The sequence below is a fragment of the Urocampus carinirostris genome, chromosome 8 (assembly GCF_059441175.1).
Source record: "Urocampus carinirostris isolate Australia breed hairy pipefish chromosome 8, RoL_Ucar_1.0, whole genome shotgun sequence".
Classification (NCBI taxonomy): domain Eukaryota; kingdom Metazoa; phylum Chordata; class Actinopteri; order Syngnathiformes; family Syngnathidae; genus Urocampus; species Urocampus carinirostris.
The window spans coordinates 9,799,897-9,824,565 of record NC_142356.1 but is presented as its reverse complement, the minus strand read 5'-3'; the positions used below and the strand labels follow the sequence as shown (position 1 = coordinate 9,824,565).

The window sequence follows — 24,669 nt, the reverse complement described above, 5'->3', positions numbered from 1 at the left end:
ATTCCAAATTGTCTGTCAGCTTCCTTTCATTGCTTTTTTCCTGGCTGCTTCCAGATGTGTGCTATTATATTCAAGCATTTAACCCACCAGCCATGAATTGATGCCAGGGTCAGAACTCTACCTGGAGGCCTTCAAAATCAGCTGTGCAGGCTCTGAGGCACAGAATAAGTGTTGATAAAGCTGTTGGTTTTGCTAATCGGATTCTGAGTTGACGAGTCAGCGCCTGCTAGCAGGCGTTGGGAAACGTCTCGATTGACTTTAGGGCAGTAACCAAAGTATCTCAACAAAAACGTGAAGGAAAATATCCCCACGTCTACTGCTTCTATTGAACGGACATTTTTGGCCCTGAATTGAATAAAAACTTACGCCATATTACGACAGGACAGGCTTGACTTTCAGCGTTGGCGATAGAAAAGAACTTCGTGATGAAACTAAAACGCAATTGAAATCTTTTTTAAGGAAATAAAGATTTTGTACACAAATAAAAATTATTTCTAATGAATATAATGTGGCTATATTTATATGTGTCACAACTATAGCTGTGGTAAATGATTTGTGAACATAAAATAATTATTGAGGGATGTATTGATTCAATCTACTGAAGGCCTAGGTATGTAATGCCCGTTCTGCCACTGGTATACAAATATTGTGCAGTGGAAAAGGAGAAAAAGAAATGGACATCTAACAGAAAAAAAAAACCCATTCATAAAAGTAACAAGGATAAAGGTGACAAAGAGGGAAACATGTTTGACTGTCCATAGCTCGGGTCACTAATCTTTTTGAAGATGAACTACTTTTTTAAATTGATTAGCGAAAAGTGCTAAATATTTCAAAAAATGTAGGTAAGTAGTTATTAGAAGTAGGGTTAACAATAATAGGCTCAGTCAACTACTCAAACATCTGCCTTGTAGCGATGCACTGAGTGATTTACATTGATAAACTATAATATAAACTATAATAACTATGAAAAAGTATCTATCCATCTATCTATCCATCTATCCATCTATCCATCTATCCATCTAGCCATCTAGCCAGCTATCCATCTAGCCAGCTATCCATCTAGCCAGCTATCCATCTATAAGCTAATTTTAAAAATAACTTTGGAAGAATTAACCATGTATTCAAAAACATCTATCATCTCTCATGCCAGTTACAAATCAAGTTTCCTAGAAAATCACAACGACCCATCGCTGGTGAGTTTTTTGTTACAGAACCAATCTGAGGGCTACTCAAGTGTTCTTAAGGGGCTACCTGGAGCCTGCGAGCACCACTTTGGTGACCCCTGGTCCACATCATGCAAAGTCAATGATACTATCCCTCTGCTATTTTCCTCTAAATTTCACTTGGCATTACAAAAAACAGCATAATGAGATGAATATTCTTCAAAAGATAGACTCAAGCTGCTTATTGCCTCTCGGCTGAAGGTGATTGACAAACTAAATAGGAAACATTTACTTCTATTGTACGTGGTAAACAAACACGCGGTCAATGAGGAAACAATTGGCATTGTTATCATTTATTCACAGCAAAAACTGTGCAGAAACAAAACAGCCTGGAAAAGGAATTATTTCTATTCTTGAATGTTTACTGCTTTGTAAATTGTTATTTGTGTCTGTTACGTACCTGGTGGAGGGCGGGGAGGTGAGGGAACGTCTCCCCACAGCCACCTGGTTGATGTTGTAGTAACTGGGACTGCTGTCCAGGTCGGCCAATGAGAAGTTCGGACCTGACGCCGTGGCAACAGGAGCTGACGGGTAGCGGGAATAAATTAGCGTATTTATATTACAGTGTGTAATATTTAGTAGAGGTCGACCGAGTATTGGGGGGGGCTGATTATTGGGACTGATACTTGGGAATTTGATCTGTATTGGTATCGGCATTTTTCTTTCATTCGATTTAGTCTCATGAAGTCAAGACTCTCTCTCTCGGTCCTACTCCTCCTATCTTTTTGAATTCATAACAAAAAATCTTTTTTTTCTACATTATTAAATATTTCTTACCCCATGTTTTAAAGCTTTTAAGTGAGTATCAGCTCCAAATATTGGTTGTCGGCCTCCTCTTGATACTAATATTCGGTATCAGTCCTGAAAAACCGATATGGGTCGATCCGTAAAATTTAGTGCCTCCAAGTGGTACAAAAATCGTGTATTCATTTAAAAAGGACATCAACATTTGAATACTAGGCAAAAATACATGAACTATCATACCAAAGTAAAGTTTTATTAAAAGAATCATACGTCGAGAAATTTGCATCTCTTTGACGTAGTGAAATCCCTGCCTAGAAGTCGCTGCCATGTTTGTCTGGCATCTTGCCGCTACGCTGTGCTCCTGGCACTGGTTTTTGTTTGTATTGGACAATACAGCGCCATTTAATTGTCAATTATTGCACACTGAGGCTTTAAAGTGCATTGGGTTATAAAGTGCACAGCCATACATAAGGTGCATCGGACTATAAGGCGCATTGAGTTTAAACTACAGTAAGAGTTTATTCATGTATATCTATTGGACTCTTTACGGGAACTATTAGTGCAAAGACTGTTTAGTCAATAAATGTTGCTGACTAAATTGAAAACACATTGTATGTAATGGGAATCGAGCCCGGGTTGCGGCGGTGAGAGTGACGACCCTTAATCACTAGACCTCTAACATGCAAAAAAGCATTAGATTTGATCTCATCACATTTTTTTTACTCACAGTGACAGAAACACTGATTTGCACAGAGCATTTTGATCTGCATTCTGATCGGTTAAACACTTTCTCACCTGTGAGTCAATAAATGTTGCTGACCAAAATCAAAACACATTGTATGAAACGGGAATTGAGCCCGGGTTGCGGCGGTGAGAGTGACGACCCATAATGACTAGACCTCTAACATGTAAAAAAAAGCATTAGATTTGATCTCATCACATTATTTTTACTCACAGTGACAGAAACATTGATTTGCATCGAGCATTTTGATCTGCATTCTGATCAGTTAAACGGTCTCTCCAATTTCTCACCTGTGAGTCAATAATGTTGCGGATTAATATTCATACATACGTAAAAGAGCTTGTATAGTATTTTGTCGAAATACTTTCTGTTTTCTCCATCCTCTAATTCGCTTTTAAAAGAATAGCGTGCTAGTGAGATAAGCTCTATTGCCTTTATATATGTTATCTGGACTATTGGTGGTCTAGTGGTAAAGTGTCGGAGCTCTCACCACCAGAGCCTGGGTTTGAATCCAGTTTTATACGATATTTGGGGATTTTGGTAAGCATTGTTTATCATTTGATCATTTATTGCACATATACGGTAGTATACCATAAAACCTTGTGCTGTAATGCACAGCTACTAAAGCTTTATGCATTCGCAAAGTTATCTACCGTATTTTGCTGTCACGGTTGCCATGGCGCCCAATTGGCTCCGCGTGGCGCTAGTTGCGGCTCATTGACATATTGGCTTTCCGTCTATTCAAACTCAGTGCTTTCATTCTTCTTTTGTCAGTCCATCAACGAATCTCTGCCCCGCAAGACGCGGGTTTTGACTCGGTCCTATCTCCTGTTGGTATTTCCTGTCTGGTATTGTTCCCCTTTATTTTTGTCCTGCTTAATATCGGTTTCCAGTTTCGTTCCAGTCTATTTTTTGTCCTGTTTATTATTCTCTCCAGATTTCTTTGTCGTCTAGTTTGTCATTTTTATTTTCAATATCCTGTTTCATTATCTATCCTTTCTGTCTTGCCCGTCCTGTCCGGTATCGACCCCATCTGTTGGGCAATAAAAGGCTTGTGTGAGTAACGTCACACATTTGGGTCCTGATCCTGTTCTGTCCACTTTCGAATTCCTGGACAATTTGGGGTTTTTAGCTGTGCCTTACAGTCTGGAAATACAGCACTGAAATTGCAAATTAGATGACAGGAATAATGCTTTTAGAAAATGTGTTTTTCGTTACTTCTGCCAAGCAGGTCTTTTTACAATTGACATGTGAGCAGGAATGGACAATCACTAATGCACGTTAGGTCAAGGAAAACAGTTTTAAATTTACGCTTCTCCAGATAAAAGTGCGATCCTTTTTTCAATATTTCTTAAAAATATTTTTCTTCATTTGTGAGTCAGAAATGCATATTAATGGTCTAATTCTGGCATATGTGTGAGGGTGGCTAAGTAGGTGTACGTTGGGGTTGATCCAAATGGAAATCTGGCAGTAATTTGTTAAGTAGCATTTTCTCTTTTGCCTTCTTTTTATCTATTTCCGTGTTTGCCTTGACTTACTCTGTGACACTCTGACGAGCTCAGCCACGTTCCAAACCCCTGAGGTGACGAAGCAGTCTTGGAAACTCAGGTGTCCTGTAGGGCGGGAGGAACATAATTTAACTCCAAACTTCGAGCAAGAAAGAAAAGAATCCCTGAAATGTACTACTTCTTGGATTTCTTCCTGATTTGGCATATTATATTTAGTGGACGAAAAGATTGTATACACCTAGTCACGGAGATGACACAAAAAAATCATGACCAACCTTTTGTACCATACTTATGACCTACACCTATTATTGATATATATTTTTACAAAATAAAAAAAAAATGGAGTTGCACAAGTGTGCACGCCCTCTTGCAAAAAGGGAGTCATCCCAGGTTGCTTAAGTCAGTGTTTTTCAACCCTTTTTGAACCAAGGTACTCTTTTATTTATAAAAACTTTCTGAGGCACACCGTCTGTTGAAAATGTTTGAAAATGAAGTTATGTCAAATATTTCACTTTACTACCTCATAAGCCGATAATTAGTATATAAAATGAAGAAAAATATACTTCAAATATAACAGAATGATGTGCTTTATTTATGTTTTTATTTTTTACAGTGCGATCTTAGACCGCTTTGCTAAACAAATTAAGTTATTAAATGTACTGTACTACCTCATGAGCAGATAATTAGTATATAAAAAGTACATAGGAATCTACCGCCACCTACTGATATGGATGACGATAACAGTTCCTCATCTGAAGATTGCAAAAATACTGAATAATGGCCTGATTTTTTTTTGAAAGATAAAATTGGGAAAATTCCAGCGGCACACTAGACAAGGTCTCATGGCACACTAGTGTGCCCCGGCACACTGGTTGAAAAACACTGGCCTAAAGCAGTGTTTTTCAAAAAGTGTGCTGGGGCACACAAAAGTGTTGTAAGACTTTATCTATTACGCAGCAGGAAAGTTTTATCTTTCTATCATTCAGTATCTTTGCAGTCTTCCGGCGATCTTCTCAGTAACTGTAATATTCATTCATATCAATAGGTGGCTGCAGAACAGTTTTTTTCTTTTAATAAGCAAATTATCCGCTCTTGAGGTAGCAGAAGGCAGTATATATATGAAATTATCCCTTTTGTTCAATGAATTTTATTACATTTTGCGGTGCAAGCTTAAACAGCTTCATCAAAGTAAAAATCTGGCACATAGGTGAGCTGATTCTAATGAGTATTTCCTTATTTCATTCTAAAAGAGAAAAACTGAAAAAGTACCAAACACAACTTCTTTTCCCTTGGCAGATCGTTTGTGCTCGTTTTAGGTATTATTTTTGTGAAAAAACTACAGAGATCCCTCCGTTTTCGCAGTTGATGGGGACTGACTTTTTGACTTACCAACTGTGAGTGAGAGAAAGAGAGAATGAACAAAAATCAAAACCTTTAGGTTTTAAAGGTAAATATTATTTTAAATTAGTCGTTGTTATTGGGGGGGAGGGGCACACTTTCATTAAAGCCATCTAGTTGATGAGAGAGCGAGAGCAAATAGAAAATGGTTAGATTTCAAAGGTAAACAGAACTTCATTTAAGTTGACTGGCCGAATTACCGACTAAGAGAGAGAGAGAGAGTGATGGAGAGAGAGAAAGAAAGAAAGGGAGGGAGAGAGGGAGAAAAAAAACAATAGAAAAACGGTTTATTTTTAAGTTAATCACTATTTTGAATTAGTCAATGTTTTTTTAAACCTTTATCAAAGCCGACCTGCTGACTTACCGACTGAAAGAGCGAGAGAGAGAGAGAGAGAGAGAGAGAGAGAGAGAGAGAGAGAGAGAGATAAACAAACTGATAAAAACAGTTTGCTTTTAAATGTAAACAGGATTTTACTATATTCAAAGTCTTTTGTTTTGTTTTTTTGGGCGCACCTTCATTGGAACAAACTTGCCGACTTACCGACAGAGAGGGAGAGAGAGAGGGAGAGACAGATATAGAGAGAAAGAGAGAGAGAGAGAAAGAGAAAACAAATTGAAAAATGATAACTTAACAGTTAAATAGTATTTCAAATTTGTTGATTTTTGGGGGTATACTTTTCGAGTGCACCTTCATTAAAGGCGACTTGCTGACTTACTGACTGAGAGAGAGCACGAGAGCGCGAGAGGCAGAGGGATAGAGGGTAGAGGGAGAGAGAGAGGGATAGAGGGTAGAGGGAGAGAGAGAGGGATAGAGGGAGAGAGAGGGAGAGGGATAGAGAGAGAGAGGCATAGAGAGAGGGATAGAGAGAGAGAGAGGTAGAGAGAGAGGGAGAGAGAGAGAGGGATAGAGAGAGAGAGAGAGAGGCATAGAGAGAGGGATAGAGAGAGGGATAGAGAGAGAGAGGGAGAGAGAGAGAGGGATAGAGAGAGAGAGAGAGAGAGGCATAGAGAGAGGGATAGAGAGAGAGAGAGGTAGAGAGAGAGAGAGGGAGAGAGAGGTAGAGAGAGAGAGAGGGAGAGAGAGAGAGAGGGAGAGAGAGAGAGAGAGAGAGAGAGAGAGGGAGAGAGCGAGAGAGAGGGAGAGAGACAGAGAGAGAGGGATAGAGAGAGAGAAAGAGAGGGGGGATAGAGAGAGTGAGAGAGGGATATAGAGAGATAGAGGGATAGAGAGAGATAGAGAGAGAGAGAGAGAGAGAGATGATCCGGCAGATGCATCGTTTGAGCAGGATGACGAAGGGTCCAGGACACAAACTCTTCTCAACGAGATATAGAAGAAAGTCACTGACTCTGCCACTGGTTCTCCCAAAATGCTATAACAAGGGTGCGACCAGATACCGTGCTAAAAGAATTAGTCGCACCAGTGCGAATTGCTTAAGTGTGCACACCTTTTTGAAGGCCATGTAAAAAGGCAGTCATCAAACATCGCTTAAGAGTGCTTCCAAAAATGTTGCTTTTCTATTCATAGTGTGACCAATTTACCCGCATATGTGAGTCATAAAAAAACAACATATTAGGTCGGACTATGAGAGTTTATTAATTCCTTTGGAAGTTTGTTATTTTAGCTTATGACTCTGCAGCTGGTTCTCCCAAAATGCCACAACAAGAGTAAAACCAAACCGGTTAAGCGATGAACTTGATAAAACTTGCCACTTGCATGACTTGCACAAGTGTGCGCACCTTTTAGCAACTCATATAAGACTGGGACATCATCATCACGCATTACTAACAGTATCTGATTAGTCCTTGCCAAATTTAGCTTTTCAAGTATTACTGTGACCGATCTACTAAAATATGCGAGTAAAGAAAACAACAAATCACCATTCCTTTGGCAGTTCACTTTTCGCTAAAGCTAATGGTTCTTCCAAAATGCTACAACAAGGGTGCCTCCAAATCCTTTGCTGAGCGATCTTCTTGATATACCAGTTCAGCTGTTCTAGTAATAGTGCGACCAATTTACCTGCACGTAATTTACAATTACTTTGCATGAGTGTCCAAAAAATTCACATCAGATGACGAGTGTATAAATTAATTTTGCAGTTTAGATGGAAGTTACGGTCTCTGCCATTGACTCTCCATTGATGCTATGAAAAAGGGTGCGACCAAATTGATGCGTAGCCATCAACTTGATAAAGTTTAGTCTCACCAGAGCAATTTAAGAAATAAAAATTGTATCTCTAGGGGCGAGCACCTTCTGAATGTTCTGAACTCTTGTTCCAATGCTTGTGCTTTTTGTTTTTAGCTATCAAACTTGAGCTTCTCCTTCTTCCAAGTGCTGCATTCCATTTAGTCTCAATTGCTTCCAGATGAGATTAGTCATGTTACTTTGTGTGTGTGCTTACCATTGGGTGGTGGTTTAATGTCCGTGTCCCCCTGTTGGCTGGAACTGTCTGATTGTCCAGATTCTGCAAAAAAAATGGAGACAAATTATGAATATTCGTACAGACATCCTTTGATAAATAGGCTCGGTAAAATGCTGTTTCTCTTCACGTTCCACATCCATAAATCCAACTGTGCTCGGGAAGTTACACTTTTTTTTTCCCGGGCGACATTTTTTTTCACTTCCGCAGGAATCTCGCTCCCCGCTGAGCGAAGGTGCAACGATTTACAGAATGTTGTTATGCCAAAAAGTATCTAACTACGCAATCATATCCCGTGCCCTAATCCTATTTAATACCTTCTTGCTGGTAGGGATTTAGTCTGCATGAACAAAGCACCTTAAGCGCACAGGCTCACTCTCTCGCACACCCACACCAGCATGTGCACTCTCAATCTGTTTCTTCCTCTAATTTCTGTTTCATCGCCGCAAAAACAGACTCTGGGAAACAGCTGACCGCCGGAGTGGGGGTCTCGAGTGCGAGGATTTGAGGAAAGCCAGTTTTAAGTCGCGGGGAAATGATTTTCCAGAGGGGCGGACAAGCTAACGCTAATCTGTGGACACGTTGGTCTTTGTGCACGCCTGTTATGGCCGCCACCTGAAGGCGATCGGCTCGGATTGGAAACAATTATATATGTGACGATGGCATTGGGGATAGGGTGCACGCCCCGAGTTATAAGTAACTGTTGCATCCCTGCTTAGCACTCAGCAATAAGGGCTTGGATTTGCGGGTTTTGGTCATCTAATAACTCCAAACGACAGTTGTTACGACACATCGGTTGAGTTGCGTGGGGCGCTGGGAATCCTCTCCTCTATATTCAATCTCCCAGAAAGAGTCCAAAAATGTGAATATGTTCTTGACTCTAGCCACAGCCCACTAGGGGGATATGTTTACGGTTTATACTTTGTTTTGGCACGGCAGCTGATTGGTTAGAGCATTCGCAGCAAAGTTATTAGGTCATGTGATCCAATCCAAAAACCAGCCTTCCTTGCGTGGGTTTCTTCCAGGCATTTCGGTTTCCTCCCAAATTCCAAAAAAACATGCATCTCAGGGTAATTGGCCGGTCCAAATTGTCCCTAGGTGTGAATGAGCAAGTAAGTTGTCTGTCTCTGTGTGCCCTGCGCCTGGTTGGAAACCAGTTCATGGTGTCCCCTGCACACTGCCTGAGATGGCTGGGATGGGCTCCAGCTCCCTGCGACCCTACTGAGGATAAGTGGTGCAGATAATGGATGGATTGTGAAGAATTTTATACATTTGACTATAAAGGATTTTATACAATTGACTACAAATTACATTTAATGCAAAATATATTCACTGACTGGGCTGTAGTTAAATGTCAGGGCACCCTGGTGGAAAATGGTGGGAACGGGACGTAAAGCTGATAAGATAATCAGCAGATCCAGACGCAGAAAGGCCCTGATCACGTAGAAACGCTCAGTGTCGTTTTGAGTAGGGAGGAGTCGGCACGCCATTATGTGTGGAGAAGATGGTGAATAGAAGAGAGCTAAAGGACTTCAGAAGAGGGCTTCCCAGAGACTCCAACGACACTAATTCGGTCGTTTTCGATGGAGTACACTTAGTTAAATTGTTAATGAAATTAAATCTGCCCCGTGTGGAAATGACGGCTTTCTTGTTCATCTTTTCCCTCAAGAAACGAGCGCGCATAAATTGTTGGGTGAATATAGGTTGTGTTTGGTTAATGGAGTCAGATAACTAATTCGAACAATTTGGTTAACGATACATTTTGATATTATTTCCCAACAATGGACATATACGTATATAGTGTATTTCGATAAATAAATAAGGAAAATTCTATCGTTTTCCATCCCATTCTATCTTTACCTTACATGAATTTCCCTGTACTTCTTTTTTATCTTGCCTTTTCATAAGTACAGCTTGAAAAATGTAACCTTTGACACAGTAAGGAGGAGCAAGTCAAATAAAAATACAATCAATACATTCAAAAAATCAGTTTGTGTGTGGTGAATATGTGTATGTTATTGGTGGTCAATTGAGGCCACCGTTGCTAGCGAGCAAGCTAAAGGAGGTGTTTATCCGCAGGCTCCTGCCAGCGCCACTTGCCTCGCAGCCGCTCTAAGCCACAGATTAGCCTAGCGAGCACAAAAAACAACAACAACAGTCCCGCGAAGCCATTCTTAGATCGGCAGAACGGGACCTCCCTTTTCTGCTGGTGCAGAATCCCCCACTCGTCGCCGTGGCGCCAAAACCTGGCAGCCATTTTAGAGCTTGGCAGCCATCTTAGCATTGGCGGCGCCGGAGCATTCCAGGTAACTGACGGCACCGCCGAGCCCCGTGCCAATGAGAGCTGTTTGGGGAAACCACCCGACTTCACTTGACTTTTAGCGCCGTGTCGTATTTCGGGGTTTTAGGATATTGTAAACACTTCGTTTCCAGCGTGAGAGACGCTGCCATGGCTGCATACAGGATGCCTCGTGAACAACGTTACAAGATACAATTACCGTATTTTCCAGACTATAAGGCGCACCTTATATATTATATATACCACAGCCATATCCCCCTAGTGGGAGGTGGCTGGAGTCATTTCGGACTCTTTTTGGGAAATTGATTCAGAGGAGGGGATTCCCAGCCCCCTCGCTCAACCCAACTGAGGTTTTGGGAGTCATTAGGTGACCAAACCCCCAATTCCAACCCCTAATGCTGAACGCCGAGCAGGGAGGCAACGGGTACCAATGTTTAAGTCTTGGGTATGACTCGGCCGAGGCTTGAACCGCAACCTCCCAGTCTCAGGCGGGCGCCGTTCCCCCAAGGCCACCGAGCTGGTGCACCTAAGGCGCACCCAAGAGCCCCAAATTCACCACAAATTTGAAAGTGCGCCTTGTAATCTTGGATAAACTTGGAAATGCATAGTTACAATAAAATGATACCCCATATAGTAACTGTTCTGCCTTTGAGAAACATATAGAGTGGTCCTTCACTGCCCTCGTGTGGTTGGTTAACATGTTAATTTTTTGTTGCTAAGAGGAAACATAAGAGAAGGGTAGAACTTAGAAAACAACTGTCTATGAGTATCAAACATATTGTGATTACTTGAAGATTTTTGTTTGTGGTAAAATTTTGTACAAAATGAAATACTCTTTGGATGTATGCACAGAGAGACTGCTAAAAATGTTATTGCTATTTCTGGGAAATAAAACGTTTTTTTTTTGTTATTTTGGCATTGACTATGGTTAGGTGTAATATATTTCAATAAACGTTCAGAGAACGAGGCCAAGTTCCAAGTCCAGGTCCAGACTTACGGATGAGCGCCTTTGAGACATATTGAAAGCCTTAACACAATTGAGGCTCATCTATTCATTCATTTAATGCGTGGTCTATTGTGTCAGACTGCCAAGAAACATAGTAACGGCAACAATTTCAAGCATGTTTACCAACAATTGAAGTATTTTCCAGACCTTGAAAACCTAACATTAAAATTCAAAGCATTTTCAAACACCCGTGTTTAAAAAGTTAAACGTTAAAGAACAGTTACTGAATGGAAATGGAATTTCTCAAGTCAGCACCTACACGTGGTTTCTTCAATTCTTTATAACTCCTGTGTTATTATAACATTATTTGATGTATGTACTTATACATGATTGATTAATTTTCCTATTAATTCTTCATTTTTTTTCTAATTTGTTCCCAGCAGCTCACAGGTCAATTAAGAGTAAGACCCCTGATGTAAACACTCCATTTCCAGGACGCGAGACGGGATCCTGACTGTGTACGGTACCTGTCGTGACCAAAGTTGGGCAAGGTTACTTTAACTGGATTACTTTCAATTACTTTTGGATTACTCCAATACCAAATATGCTAATAAAAGACAAAAGAAACTAAATATGAATAAAATGACTAAATTTTGTGCAGGCTTTGGGAGTAACGGAACACATGGAACGGCAAAAATGATGCTGGCAAGCTGTTTGGATTTATTTTCATTTTGTTTCTGTCGCATTTTATGTTCGTTTTGCCGGAGATCAAAGAGATCAAAGCCAGGAGAGAAAGCTTACCACGTGTTGTGAGTCATCATTTTATTCATATTTAGTTTCTTTTGTCTTTTATTAGCATATTTGGTATTGGAGTAATCCAAAAGTAATTGAAAGTAATCAAGTTTAAGTAACCCTACCCAACCCTGGTCGTGACCCTGTGGCTTATCTATGGGTGTGTGCTCGGTTTGAGACCTCAGTTAGCCTCTCCATGCCGAGGAGAAGTTATCAGTTGCATTAAAAAGACCATACAGCGATCATAGCAAATGTTTATCGCAGGCAGGACGGTATAACAGCCACCACAAGCCTTTTATCTAGACACCCCAGAGCCAGAAACCCTGGGCCTCAGCGCCTCCAATCAGAGATCTGCAGGCCCCTTGAACGCCGTTTCACCTTAAGTGATCCCACTTCGCTAGCGTTAAACCTTTTAGCTTGCAGACGGCGCGGCCTAATTAGGAGAAAGAAGAAGTCACTTGAGGTCAATACAGGAGCTCGATAAGTATGTGACACTGTATGAGGGAAAACACTTGATATTGAATAAATTGTCACAATTTTGTATTTACTGAAGGCATTTCATTTTTACGCCACAGAAATCGCAGCATTATTATTGTCATCAAACATTATTATTATTATAATTAAACATTTTTATTTACATTTATAATAATTCAATTATCACTCCTAGTAAAGTAGTATTGTTGTACCTAGTTTACCATATTTAAACCTAAAAATGTACCATATTTTACGGACTATAAGTCTTGTTTTTTTTCATAGTTTAGCAAGGTTGGCAATTTATGACTTCAGTGAGGTTTTTTGAGTTTTTCCTTGCCCTCATGTAGGTTTTAGATCGGGGGATGGTGTAATAATGGTCAGTGGTTTGCAATAATCTGTGGTCTGTGCAGCCCTTTGAGACTCTTTGTGATTAAGGGCTATACAAATAAACATGACTTGACTTGAGACTTTTATGTAAATTATTAACACATTATTATATTATTGAGTTTGATATTTTTAATTACCGCAACAGGGTGCTCTAGGCCTGTGTTGATACTGTAAACCTTGCCCTGTTATGGGGTAGACATTCTTCGGTACAACACTGGGAATTTATGAAAACAACTGAGAAGAGCTGAACTAAAATGGCACCGAAAAGAAAATCAAATTCCGCAGATTACAAGCTGCACCTACTGAAATCTGCGGCCGAAAACGGTAATCCAGCAGCAGAAAGGAAGTTTGGAGTTAGCGACATAGAAGCTGGAGGAGGAAGCGGCGCATCGTCAACCTCCCGAGTTGGGGGGAGTTGTTCACTGGTAAAAGGGACACCGAGGATAAAGATTTCATCGGATTATTGATTCTGTCACGACCAGAACGGAATCAGGACCCAAATGCGTAACGTTAACCACAAGTTTATTAATAGAAGGGCAGCGCCCACGATCCGGTGCTCGCTGGACACGGGAAGCAAGCCACTCACACAATCGGATTGTGTTCCGAATACGGAAGTGGATGGAAAAAACAGGAGAGCAAAAACAGGTCGTAAGCTGTAAGCCGGGAGAGTAAACATGGTTTGGGTCAAAAACAGGTCGTAGCCGGAGACAAACGGGGAGATCAGGAAAGAACGGGTGGAAAAACGGGTGCTAAAAGCAGGATCGACGGGAGTCAGAGTCAAAGTGCTTGCCTTGTAGAAACAGAGGTTCACTGACGGACTAACAGGCGAGTGTAAGGACTGGGCTTAAAAAGGACAGGGAACCAATCAGGTAGCCTGCAGCGGCTGGCGCCAACAAGCGGGCACAGGTGATATCAGTCATCATGACAGATTCGGAGAGAAGCTGATAGTTTGGTAAGCATGTTCTTTAGGCTAGCATTATTTGAATAACTCTTGATATGTTACGTCGTTACTGACAATACCAGGCATGTCAATTTAGTCACGTTAGTATACCATATACTTTAAGATTGCACTTCAAGATGACATGTATGTTTATGGTGGTGGTTTTTCAAATACATTTCCACCAAAATGCCACCTGTATACTTAGTGCGACATATATATGTGTTTTCCTTCTTAATTGAGCTTTTTTTGGCTGGTGCGACTTATTCCCAAGCAATCTTTACTGTAGTCTGGAAAATACAGTACTTAAAATGAGCTTTATTGTGAAATATTTGACATACATGCTTGTTGCAATTTGACTCTTCTGCCACCATGCTGCTGAGTTCATTTTTCTGTTCGGTGTCAAGCGAGCTCTTGACAGCAGCTCAGCCTTCCCGACTGGTTGGTGGACTACTGTACCTCCCACTGTCAACGCTCACATATTTCTGCGGCTTTTTCTTTTATCACTTCCATCTGCAGTGCGCTTTTTTTCCCCCCGCTTTGCCATGTGCGGCATATGGTCCTCTCCGAGCGCTTCCATTCCTGTCGTTTTATGAGATTCGAATAACTCCGAAAGCAGGCCTACCTCTTTCCACTTGTCACGGCTGGTTTTGTTGAGTCTTGAAATGAAATCAACCTGTTTTTTTTTTTTATATAACCCTTTTGGTTAAAACCCAATGACACTGTTTATTAGAGGCAGATGTATCCGGGCTAATTGACCTGCTGGGTTTTTCTGTTAACTGACTGGTTGTGAAAGGTCACATCAAGTGAGAGCAGCCGACAACCAGCACTGTGGAGATAAGCACCAAAATAGAGCTCTGAAGGAATCGTGGTGGGGCGTGGTTGGGGTAATATAAATCTTTTAAATGAACTCGAGCAAGGGCGTGCAAACTTTTTGACTTATTGGGTTCTAAAATATGGCAGAGTTGTTGGGCCGGAAGGGAACAAAACGCTTTATTTAATTCAATTTGTATTTTCTGCTTATACGTGTCCCTTTTTAAAGGAACGTTGTGAATTATTCTGCAACTTTTAATGGTAAAAACAAGACAATTTTGATTGAATTGTCAAAACATGCTTTCTTTTCGATACAGACACTCCCCTACTTACGACCATTTGACTTACATAACACGATCGATACAAACATTTTTTTCGGGATGTCGAAAAATATTCGGACATTGCTTTAAGTTAGATTTTGTATTGCGTGAACCTTTTTCCAAATACAAGACATTAGTGCTTCTTTCCGCTGCCACCAGCATGAGGTTCTGTGAGAGGTCACCCAGCACCCACCCGGAAGAAATAAAATCTGCTTCCTCTTCCTTGATCGTGTGTAAACATTCTAAACTGTCTATGTCTATACTATCTCCAGCAAGCTTAGAACTTTGACATTTTTATTGTTTAATATCTCGTGCATCCATTCAATATGGTTGGTGTAAAGTGTAAAGAAGAGGCGAGCCGTTTCTTTTGAAATGAAATTGGAATAAGAAAGCTTGATGTGGTTGAGAAAATGGTCAGAACGTTTTTTTTCATCGACTTTTTATCACGGAGGAGGACCTCTTGAAGCCCATCTTCCAAAAGTAAGGTAGACTTCACTTTATTTATCTTTATAGAGCACATTATTTTATGAAATGTTTATTTTTTAGTACAAAACAATACAGGTTAGGTATACAAGCCTTAAACATACTTATATAAACTTCAAACATACATTCCATACAAATCGTTTGTAAGTAGGACAACGTCTGTACTCGTAGGTCAAGAAATCTGTATTTATTTGACCTTAACTTGAGGCTCACCTAGAGGGGGCTAACATGATTGTCCGCCATCTTGCTTCTAATGGTACCCAAAAACTTCAAAACCTTGCGAAAGGCTAGTCAAAAAAAATAAGGGGGGAACTTTTGCAGTTGCGCCACTTTGAGTCTACGTAGTTTGTATTCTTCCTTGTGGGTTGTAGCACTCATTTTCTATTGGACTACACAATACAGTGGTCAAATATTACAGTGTCCCTTTAAGTCCTAAATTGATTTGATTACCTCAAATGCAAAAGGGAAAGCTCAGAAGTAATGTATTCTCCGGACCATAAGCCGCAGCTGATTATAAGACGCACCGTCACAAATATCGTTCATAAGGTTGTTTTCATAAAAAAGGCACATTAAATTAAAACTACAGTAAGAACAAGGGGTATATGAGATAAAAAAAAAGGGTGACACCCCCCTCTGTCCCACAGATTTAAATGTGCAAAAGAATGAGGAAGTCTTTTAAAAAAAGCTAAATAATTCAAATGCCAAATTGCAGCCTGGTCATCCTGGAAGGGGGATTATGTGTGGTCCCTTCTCTAGGTTTGTTCATTTTCCTCATGTTGAGATTTTTGTGTTTTTCCTTACCCTCATGTAGGTTTTAGATCAGGGGACAGTGTGATAATAGTCTTTAGTCTGAGCAACCCTTTGAGACTTCTTGTGATTAAGGGCTATACAAAAAGCCATGACTCGATTTGACTTTGATTGTGTTGTTACTACTTATTTTGTTGTTTTTGGCCAGATTAAAAAGCCTAAAAGGCCGCATGTGGCCCACAGAGCATAGTTTTCCCATGACTGAGCTAGAAGATTAAGAATGCACTAAAAATGTATAATTATTCATTTTTCTTTGGTTTTGTATGTGGTTTTGGTCTGTTTTCAATCTAATATCCTGATTGTACACTTCTTTATTGATTTTTAAAACGTCTGGCTTTTGTTTCCAATCAGCTAACATCTTCACACAAGATGTGCAAGAGAAGAAAATGAAACTGCACATTGTGTGCTGAATTCCAAAATATTAGGGAGCTGTTGTGTATTTTAATTAGACATGAATACTTAAGTTCTTTTTTTATTGTGCTGTTATTGTTTTATTATTGCCTTTTTTGGGGGGTTTACGCACAGTATTTGGTTACAGATGTTGTTGGGAAATCACTCTAACAGTAAAAAAATATTGAGCCGGATGACAATGACAAGCTGCAGATATGATCGTGTTTCAATTTGGATCTATTCGCTAAACATAATTTGAAGAATTAGTTTTTGTCATTTAATTCATTGACAAAAGGAGGCGTGTTAATTGGAGTGTGAAGGGATACCAAACTGCACATTATTTTTATGTATTTATTGTACACCGATAGGGCGGCACTATGAATGAGTGGTTAGCGCATGTGCGGCACAGTTCTGAAGCCATGAGCTCGAACCCTCCTGTGTGGAGTTTGCATGTTCTCCCCGTGCTTGCGTGGGTTTCCTCTGGGCACTCCGGTTTTCCTCCCACATTCCGAATACATGCCTGTCAGGTTAATTGGCCGGTCCAAATTGTCCCTAGGTGCAAATGAGCGAGTGAATTGTCTGTCTCTGTAGAGTAACGAGTACAGGGTGTCCCCTGCCCACTGCCCGAAGACAGCTGGGATGGGCTCCAGCACCCCCGCGACCCTACTGAGGATAAGCGGTGCAGATAATGGATGGATTGATGTATGTTTACCAATACTTAAAGGATATGTACTGATGATGTTTACTCGTTTGTCAATCCAGTCAGAGACAGAGACACAGCTAAAAATGAATGAATAAATAAAAAAATATTGCCACATTTGCATATCATTTTGACCATTTTTATTTGATTTTCCTATTTTTTTTTTAAAAGTGTTTAAATAAAAGTTTTTTTTTCTCATTTTAGTATAATTCAACTTTGTAAAAAATAGTTTGAGACACTGTGAAAATAAAATAAAATAAATTGTACAATAATTTAAAAAAAAATCTTACATTTGAACTTGTCTCCCTAGAAATATTTGATACAAAAATATTCATTTTAATGCCATTGTTATTTCAATATTTTTTCTCATTGTGTTATATTTATTTTCTAGGAAAAATAAAAACCTAAATGAATGTTCTGGGGTAGCCAAGGCAAAGTAGAGATTTAAATCCTATTGAGATGCTGTAAATTGCTCTCATATGGGTAGTTCATGCTAGAAAACCATCCAATATGGCAGATTAGAGACAATTTAGCAAAGAAGAGTGGGTCAAATTTCATCCAAAGCACTGTGAAAGACTCATTACCAATTATCGTTAACATTTGATTTCTGTTATCGCTGCCAAAGGTGGCCCAACTCGCTATTAGGTTCGGGCAATTACTTTTTCACATAAGGTTTTGAATATTTTGCATGCCTTAATAAATTGAATTAACATTTCAATACTGCATTTTGTATTTCCCTGGGTTTTCTCTGTATGATATTAAAATTGGTTCGATGATCTGAAACCTTTTTGAGTAACACCTACGAAAAACACAAAAATCAGGAAGGAGGCAAATGCTTTTCAATGCAATGTATGGTGACTTCCTGGTTAAACAATTACAACTCCCCCTCCCCAAAACATGGAATGACGACACGCAGCCCCCCAATTGGGTTTCGCTTAAGAGGTTTATCGGTATGTTACTAAACATTCTGACCTTTTTTTAATCCTTAATGCGCTTAAAATGTTCCAAAACCTCTTAATCCTCCCCGCTATCCCACACAGATGTTCACTCTGTTCTTTTATTAGATATTATTTTTATAATTCTTCTCCCCCGTTAAAGAATACAAAGATATTTTCTTGCATGTTTAATTCAAATATATTACAGAGGGGAATATTACACTTTTTGTTTTTCTATTACAGATAAATTACACAATGAGTTAAAGGGACAGTGCGTGTTATTGAGGAACCTGCTATTGTTAAATAAAACGTCATTTATTAAAAAAAAAAAAATACTGATTTAAATAATAAGCAAAAATATATGAATTATCATATAAACCTGCATAACTTAAAATACTCATAGGTTGAGAAATTTGCATTTATTTTACATAACATGGAGATAACCTAGAGGGAGCGGGCATCATCTTGCTGCTACAGTTACCCCCCAAAAAGAATGTTTGTATGATAGTTCATGTGTTTTTGCCTAAAGGGACAGTGCGTATTATTTGATGACTAAATATCGCTGTATTGTGTCATGCATCTGAAACAAGTGTTAAAAAGCACAAGTAGAAATACAAACTACGGAGACTCAAAGTGACCAAAATACACCATTTTACTTTGTTTTGTCCAGCCTTTTTGAGGCTTTTGGGGACCTGTAGGAGAAGATGGCAAGCCCCCTTTAGAAGAAGCCCATTCTATGTGAAATAAATACTAATTTCTTGACCTATGTGTATTTAAAAAAAATGTTTACATGATAGTTCCTGTATATCTGCCTATTTAAATCAATGTTGTCTTTTTACCATTATAAATCCATAAATAATGCACTGTCCCTTTAAATCAGGGCTAGGCAAACTACGGCTCACTGAACAGAAATGGTCAATGTATAATGGCAATATATATAATTGTAAATAAAGTACTAATAATAAAATAAATTTAGTTTTTTTGGAAACCAGCTTTGTCCCCATTTTCCCTTAGTGTGTCTACTACAAAAATAGTACTACAAAACATTATGGAACTAAACATCAAATGTAGTAAAAACAGGGACTTAATGTATAACTTTGCTCTCATTTTTTTAAATAAAAAAATAATTCCGAAGAAATACTAAAAAAAAATACTACATTGATTCTATTATAAATATATACTCATACAGAAATAACACTATAGAAATACTACAAAAATACCAAAATCGAAATACTACAAATACTCTAGATTAAAAATACTACAAAAATACATTCAAAGTAATACTACAGAAATACCACACAAACACTCCCACATAGATACTACAAAATACAACTACGGTAATACTATAATACAGAAATACCACTACAGAAAAAGAAGAAAATGCAACTAAGGAATAAAACACAGAGATGCTACAAATATACAACTCCAGAAATATAACAGAATACGTCCACTACAAAAATACTGCAGATACACTAGAAAATCCTGTTCTGGAAACACAAAAAAAAAAAAAAAAAAAACACTACATACAGTAATACAACAAAAAACACTACAAAAAATGCAACTACAGTTCTACTACAATGCTAGATATTATTACATACTAATTGCTCAAAACATGTGCTATTTTGCCTTGATAAAAACAAATATGAAAAGAAATATACCATCTAGATGTCTGCATGTAAATGTAAAAAATGTATTCGATTTGCAGTGTTCTCGTTTGCCCGCGTCCCTGCGTCCTAGACGCATCATTTTTGCTGGGGACGCATTGTCTCAAATCAACGTGCGTCCCCGGGACGCAACTTTTTTGACACAAAATTGTCATTATTACCCGAAACTTTTCGTCAGTCAGATCTGGCAGATGTTGTTTTGGCCTCGCGGTTCGAGATTTTGTCTGCACGCCGATCTCGAGTTGTGTAGTGACAAGTCCGTCTCTTTTTAGAGAACGGGCTTTTTCAGCTCAACTCATTAAAGAGAGCCAGCTCTCAAATGGCTCACTTGTTTTGATGCATTATATTACGAATGATGATGTTGTATAAAGAAGTTAAGATAAAAGGAAGTATAAAAGGAGAAAATAAAAAAAGACAGGTTTGTGGTAATCCCTTTAATCGGTATATTACCAGCAATAATTTGATGCAGAAAATGAATTAATAATTTGATGATTAAAACTGAATGAATATATAGATTTTTATTATATATTTGTCACAGATTTACAATTTCAACCTCGATAACACTAAATTTTGGGGACCCATAGATCTCTGTTGGGACCCATAGATTCTTGAGCATGCGAGTCCACGGGACCCATCACTTTTCACAGGTAAAATGAACACTGGGTGTCCGGGACCGACCCCTAGGCCACATTTTTTAACCTAATGCGGCCTGCGACTCCATACCTTTTCCCGCCCCTGCTTTAAAGACACTCTTAAACAGCTGGGTTTTTTTCTAAGCGCTGTGCGTACATATGGATATTCATGCGAATCTATTAGCGTATGGATGCATGCATTTGTGTGACTGTGCCACTCACAGCCAGGCAAACGCTTTGGCGAGGTGGGCACAGTTGTGTGTCTGTTTGTGTGTGTGTGTAGCAGGTGTGCCAGGCCGCCTTGCGCAGCTTGCTGCCCATCTGTGCTCCCGTCTGTGTGCCGCCTGCGCCCACGCTTTGCCAACAGCGCCGCAGCAAGAAGACCCAAGAGAGAGGGATGCTGAGAGAGGAGGGAGGGATGTTGAGGGGAGGGATGCTGAGAGATGAGCCGGGCAAAGAGGAGGAGCAGAGGCAAAGGCGAAGGGGAGGGTGAAAAGGGGGAGATTACATGGAGGGTAGGAAAAGGAAAAGAAAGGAAAGTGGGATCCGGAGAGTAAACATGAACTTGCGGGGAATGGGCGGTGGATGCGGGGTTGCTGAGTGGAGGTTTTAGGGAAAGGGGTTGGATGGCTGGATGCCAATACATGCCCCCTCACCCTTTTTTTTATCACACTGTTCTGGATTCGTCCTCCACTGGGTGCACCATGATATTTCGTCTCACGGATTACAGTGGACAGCGGCGACTCAATTCAAGAAGCAAGTCACTAAAATGTGAATTTGGAATCATAATTGGATTTAATCAACTCTTCTGTTGTCAAAAACCCATTAAAAAATTCCCTCAAGAAAATTTTATTTCACTTTACACTGAATGACTTCTCCCAGATTAGTAGAAAAACATGAAATATTGATTTTCTCATATTTGCATGTACGCTGTATAAAAAGGTACAAAGATAGTCCTTAAAATGAGCACAACACAAGGGTTAAGATTCAACGGCACAAGAGATTGACTTCCACAAAAATGATAGGCTATGTTAATTTAATTTATCATGCAAACATGTTTTAGTACCGGACAGAAAGGGCTAAAACTCAAAATTATATTGTTTAAAGAAGAGGAACCAGCCACATATGAACACTCAAGCTACAAGCTGATGGCTGGACATTCAACTTTTTTATACAGTCTAGTGAACCAAATAGAAACTAATGAAAACTTGTAAACAAATCCATTCCAATATGATAAGTTAATTAAAGCAATATTTCTTTAAGCTCTGTCAGAAATCTTGAACAGACACAATATACATATTTCCTTGATATAAACATCCCTATTACATGAACATTACATAAAAAACACGGTATTATTCAGCTTATATTTCATATTTTAGCTAAAGCGAGCTAAGATTACTTTAAAGAAACAAAAAAACAGCAATTTTCGGTCATTAACTAGACTACAATAAACATTGAATGCAACAGGAATCTAACCTGCGTTGTGGCAGTGAGAGCGCCAAATTCTAACCACTAGACCACCAGTGATATAGATGACCTTCGTAAAGGCATTAGATCCTATCTCATTATCATACTATTTTTTATTCAGGGTACCAGAAACAAATGTTGGAGAAAGGAGAAAACAGGAAGTTGTCTTAAAATATATAAATAAACGCAAAACTTCAGTGTATCTGATGACAAATCTAAATTTGAAGGACATAAAAACATTTTACATTTTAGGTTAGTATTGCATTCGCATGTATTCAACATCGTTTTTCACTTAAATAACATTTCATGAGCATTTCAACTGTGAGCAACTTTAGCAAAATTATAACTTAATGATTGTTTGTTTGCTTAGTAATATATTATTTAAAACTGTTGTTTGTATATATTTCCATTTTTTTCCATTTTTATTGTTACTTTTTTTTCTTTCCAATAATATTGTTTACTTTGTATTTCATGTTGATGATGTCTGTTAATGGTCTGTACAGCCCTTTGAGATTTCTTCTGATTAAGCCCATACGAATAAACATGAATCGACTTATAATGCTTAGTTTGAAAAGTGAACCAATGTAATATACTGGTTTTTAATATAAATTAGTGGTGTGGGTTATACACGAGTGGGCGTTATACATGGGGCGGCAGTAGCTCAGGAGGTAGAGCGATCGTTTTAGGATTAAGGGATCCCAGTTCGAATCCCGGCTTGTCCGTGTTACATGCCGAAATGTCCTTGGGTAAGACACTGAACCCCCAATACCCCCAATAAGCAGGTTAGCGCCTTACATGGCTGCACAGATCATGGCCGCTATTGGGAAATGACTTGAAAAGCGCTATATAAATGCAGATCATTTCATTTCATTTCATTTCATTTCATAAATTCCGTACCAAAAATAGATACGTCTTTTCCTCAATGTTAACTCCATCTGGCCAATTGGCTGACTGGTTCATTAAAAGCTGACAAGATTGCAGATACTTATTGATATTTTTCTCATAAGCAAGTGGTCTTCTATTTCCTCACTATTGTCTTCGTCTTCAAAAACCGAGTGTTTTGTGTTGCATGTGTGTGTTTGTGGGTAAGGGGCCCCCAGTGCGGTTCGTGACCCAGCCTAGCAGAGTGTGAAAGTCCCCCCGCCGAGCTGATACTGATATAACTGTCCTCTAAGTGGTGTTGACACCCTCATTATTACCCTGTCAGCCTCCATATCTACTTAGCCTAAAAGAGTCAACTGGGGCAGGGGCCCGAAGCACGTTGAGGGCCAGCGTCTCTGCACTGGCCCCAATAAACGCAGCTGCACAAAGGCCGGAAAAGGGAAAGGAACACGAGCGGGAGGGAGAAGGAAAGGGGAGTATACGACACGTACTTTCGCTGCTACCTACACCGAGCGAGCTTGAAAAAAATGATAAATATACAACTGACACGTGCCAAAGGTGTGGCTGCAGGGAACAGTTCTTTCCAGCAGGTGGCGAGTTCTTGGCATGAATTGAATCTAAGAGGCCTTGGGCCAGACTCCTGGGCTAGCTCAGACACTCTCTCGATGGCAGAGAGAAGCAGGCCCGCCACGGAAAAACAAGACAAAGACATGAAAAGAAAAAGGAGATGTGAAGCCGGGCTGCCGGATTCGAGGAGGAGCTTATCCTCGCCGCGTTACGCTTTGGGATAGTGAGATCTAACGCCGTGCACTCGGACGAAAAGCCGAACATTTATTGAGGAAAAAAAGAAATATAAGGGATGTCATGGGAAAGAAAATAGTAGTTAAGGCGATAATGTGGTCAAATGGTCTGAAATTGAACGAGAAAATGGTCGTTTAGTATCTATTGTGAGGTCGCTGTGTAGGCATACCCTGTGCTCATTAAGACGCTAGCATTTAAGGACAACTTGGACTGATCCTCAGCGTCGGATCGTATACGTTCATGTTCGTGCACACTGCTCTTCTTGAAACCCTTGACACCTCAGTTTTGAATACGTAAGACTTTGAATGTATTCAGCCTTGCATTTTATGGACTTGGTTACATTTTTTCAATTTCCTTACTCTACGGAGTACATTTTGCTACTTCCCTCGTCCCCGTTATAATATGTCAACTTGACACGCCTGTGTGCTTTTGGATCTTCTTCAATAATAACATTGATATTATTCAAAGGCACCTTCCAGGGCTTGGATCATTAACATCTTTGAAGCTGAAAGTTACCTTGTTGTAATGATTAGGGCGAATGGCTACTAGTTTGATATGCATTTCTAAAACAACAACGTATCATGTCACTACTATGTTGTTTTATGTTAGTATTGTGTTATTATTTGGTTGTAACTTTTAAAAGTAGGGTTAAAATAATCAACTACTTAAACATAATTTAAGTGAGGAGTCAAACTTCCTAGAAAATCACAATGACCCATCACTGGTGAGATATTGTATTTTTAAACTGATCCGTTGTCTACCAGGCTGTTCTACAGGGGCTACTTTGAGGGTGTAATATTTCACAACTAGATGTCACTGTATTGTATAGTGCAACCAAATACTGGTACAACAAAGAACAAGGAAGAATATAAACTATAGACAATTATGTCATGAGACGTCGATCGATT

At 39.4% G+C, this 24,669-nt stretch overlaps 1 protein-coding gene across 10 annotated transcripts in view; it reads right to left on the bottom strand.

Annotated features, from left to right (window-relative positions):
• nfixa (nuclear factor I/Xa) overlaps positions 1-24,669 on the bottom strand; it is a 267,293-nt gene that overhangs the window by 51,388 nt on the left and 191,236 nt on the right. For all 10 annotated transcript variants that reach the window (XM_088341546.1, XM_088341552.1, XM_088341549.1 and 7 more), the window contains 3 exons: positions 8,015-8,077; positions 4,248-4,322; positions 1,624-1,747 (listed from right to left, as the gene is read on the bottom strand). In XM_088341546.1, the coding sequence (XP_088197672.1) occupies positions 1,624-1,747; positions 4,248-4,322; positions 8,015-8,077 (262 nt within the window). The remainder of the gene's footprint in view (positions 1-1,623; positions 1,748-4,247; positions 4,323-8,014; positions 8,078-24,669) is intronic.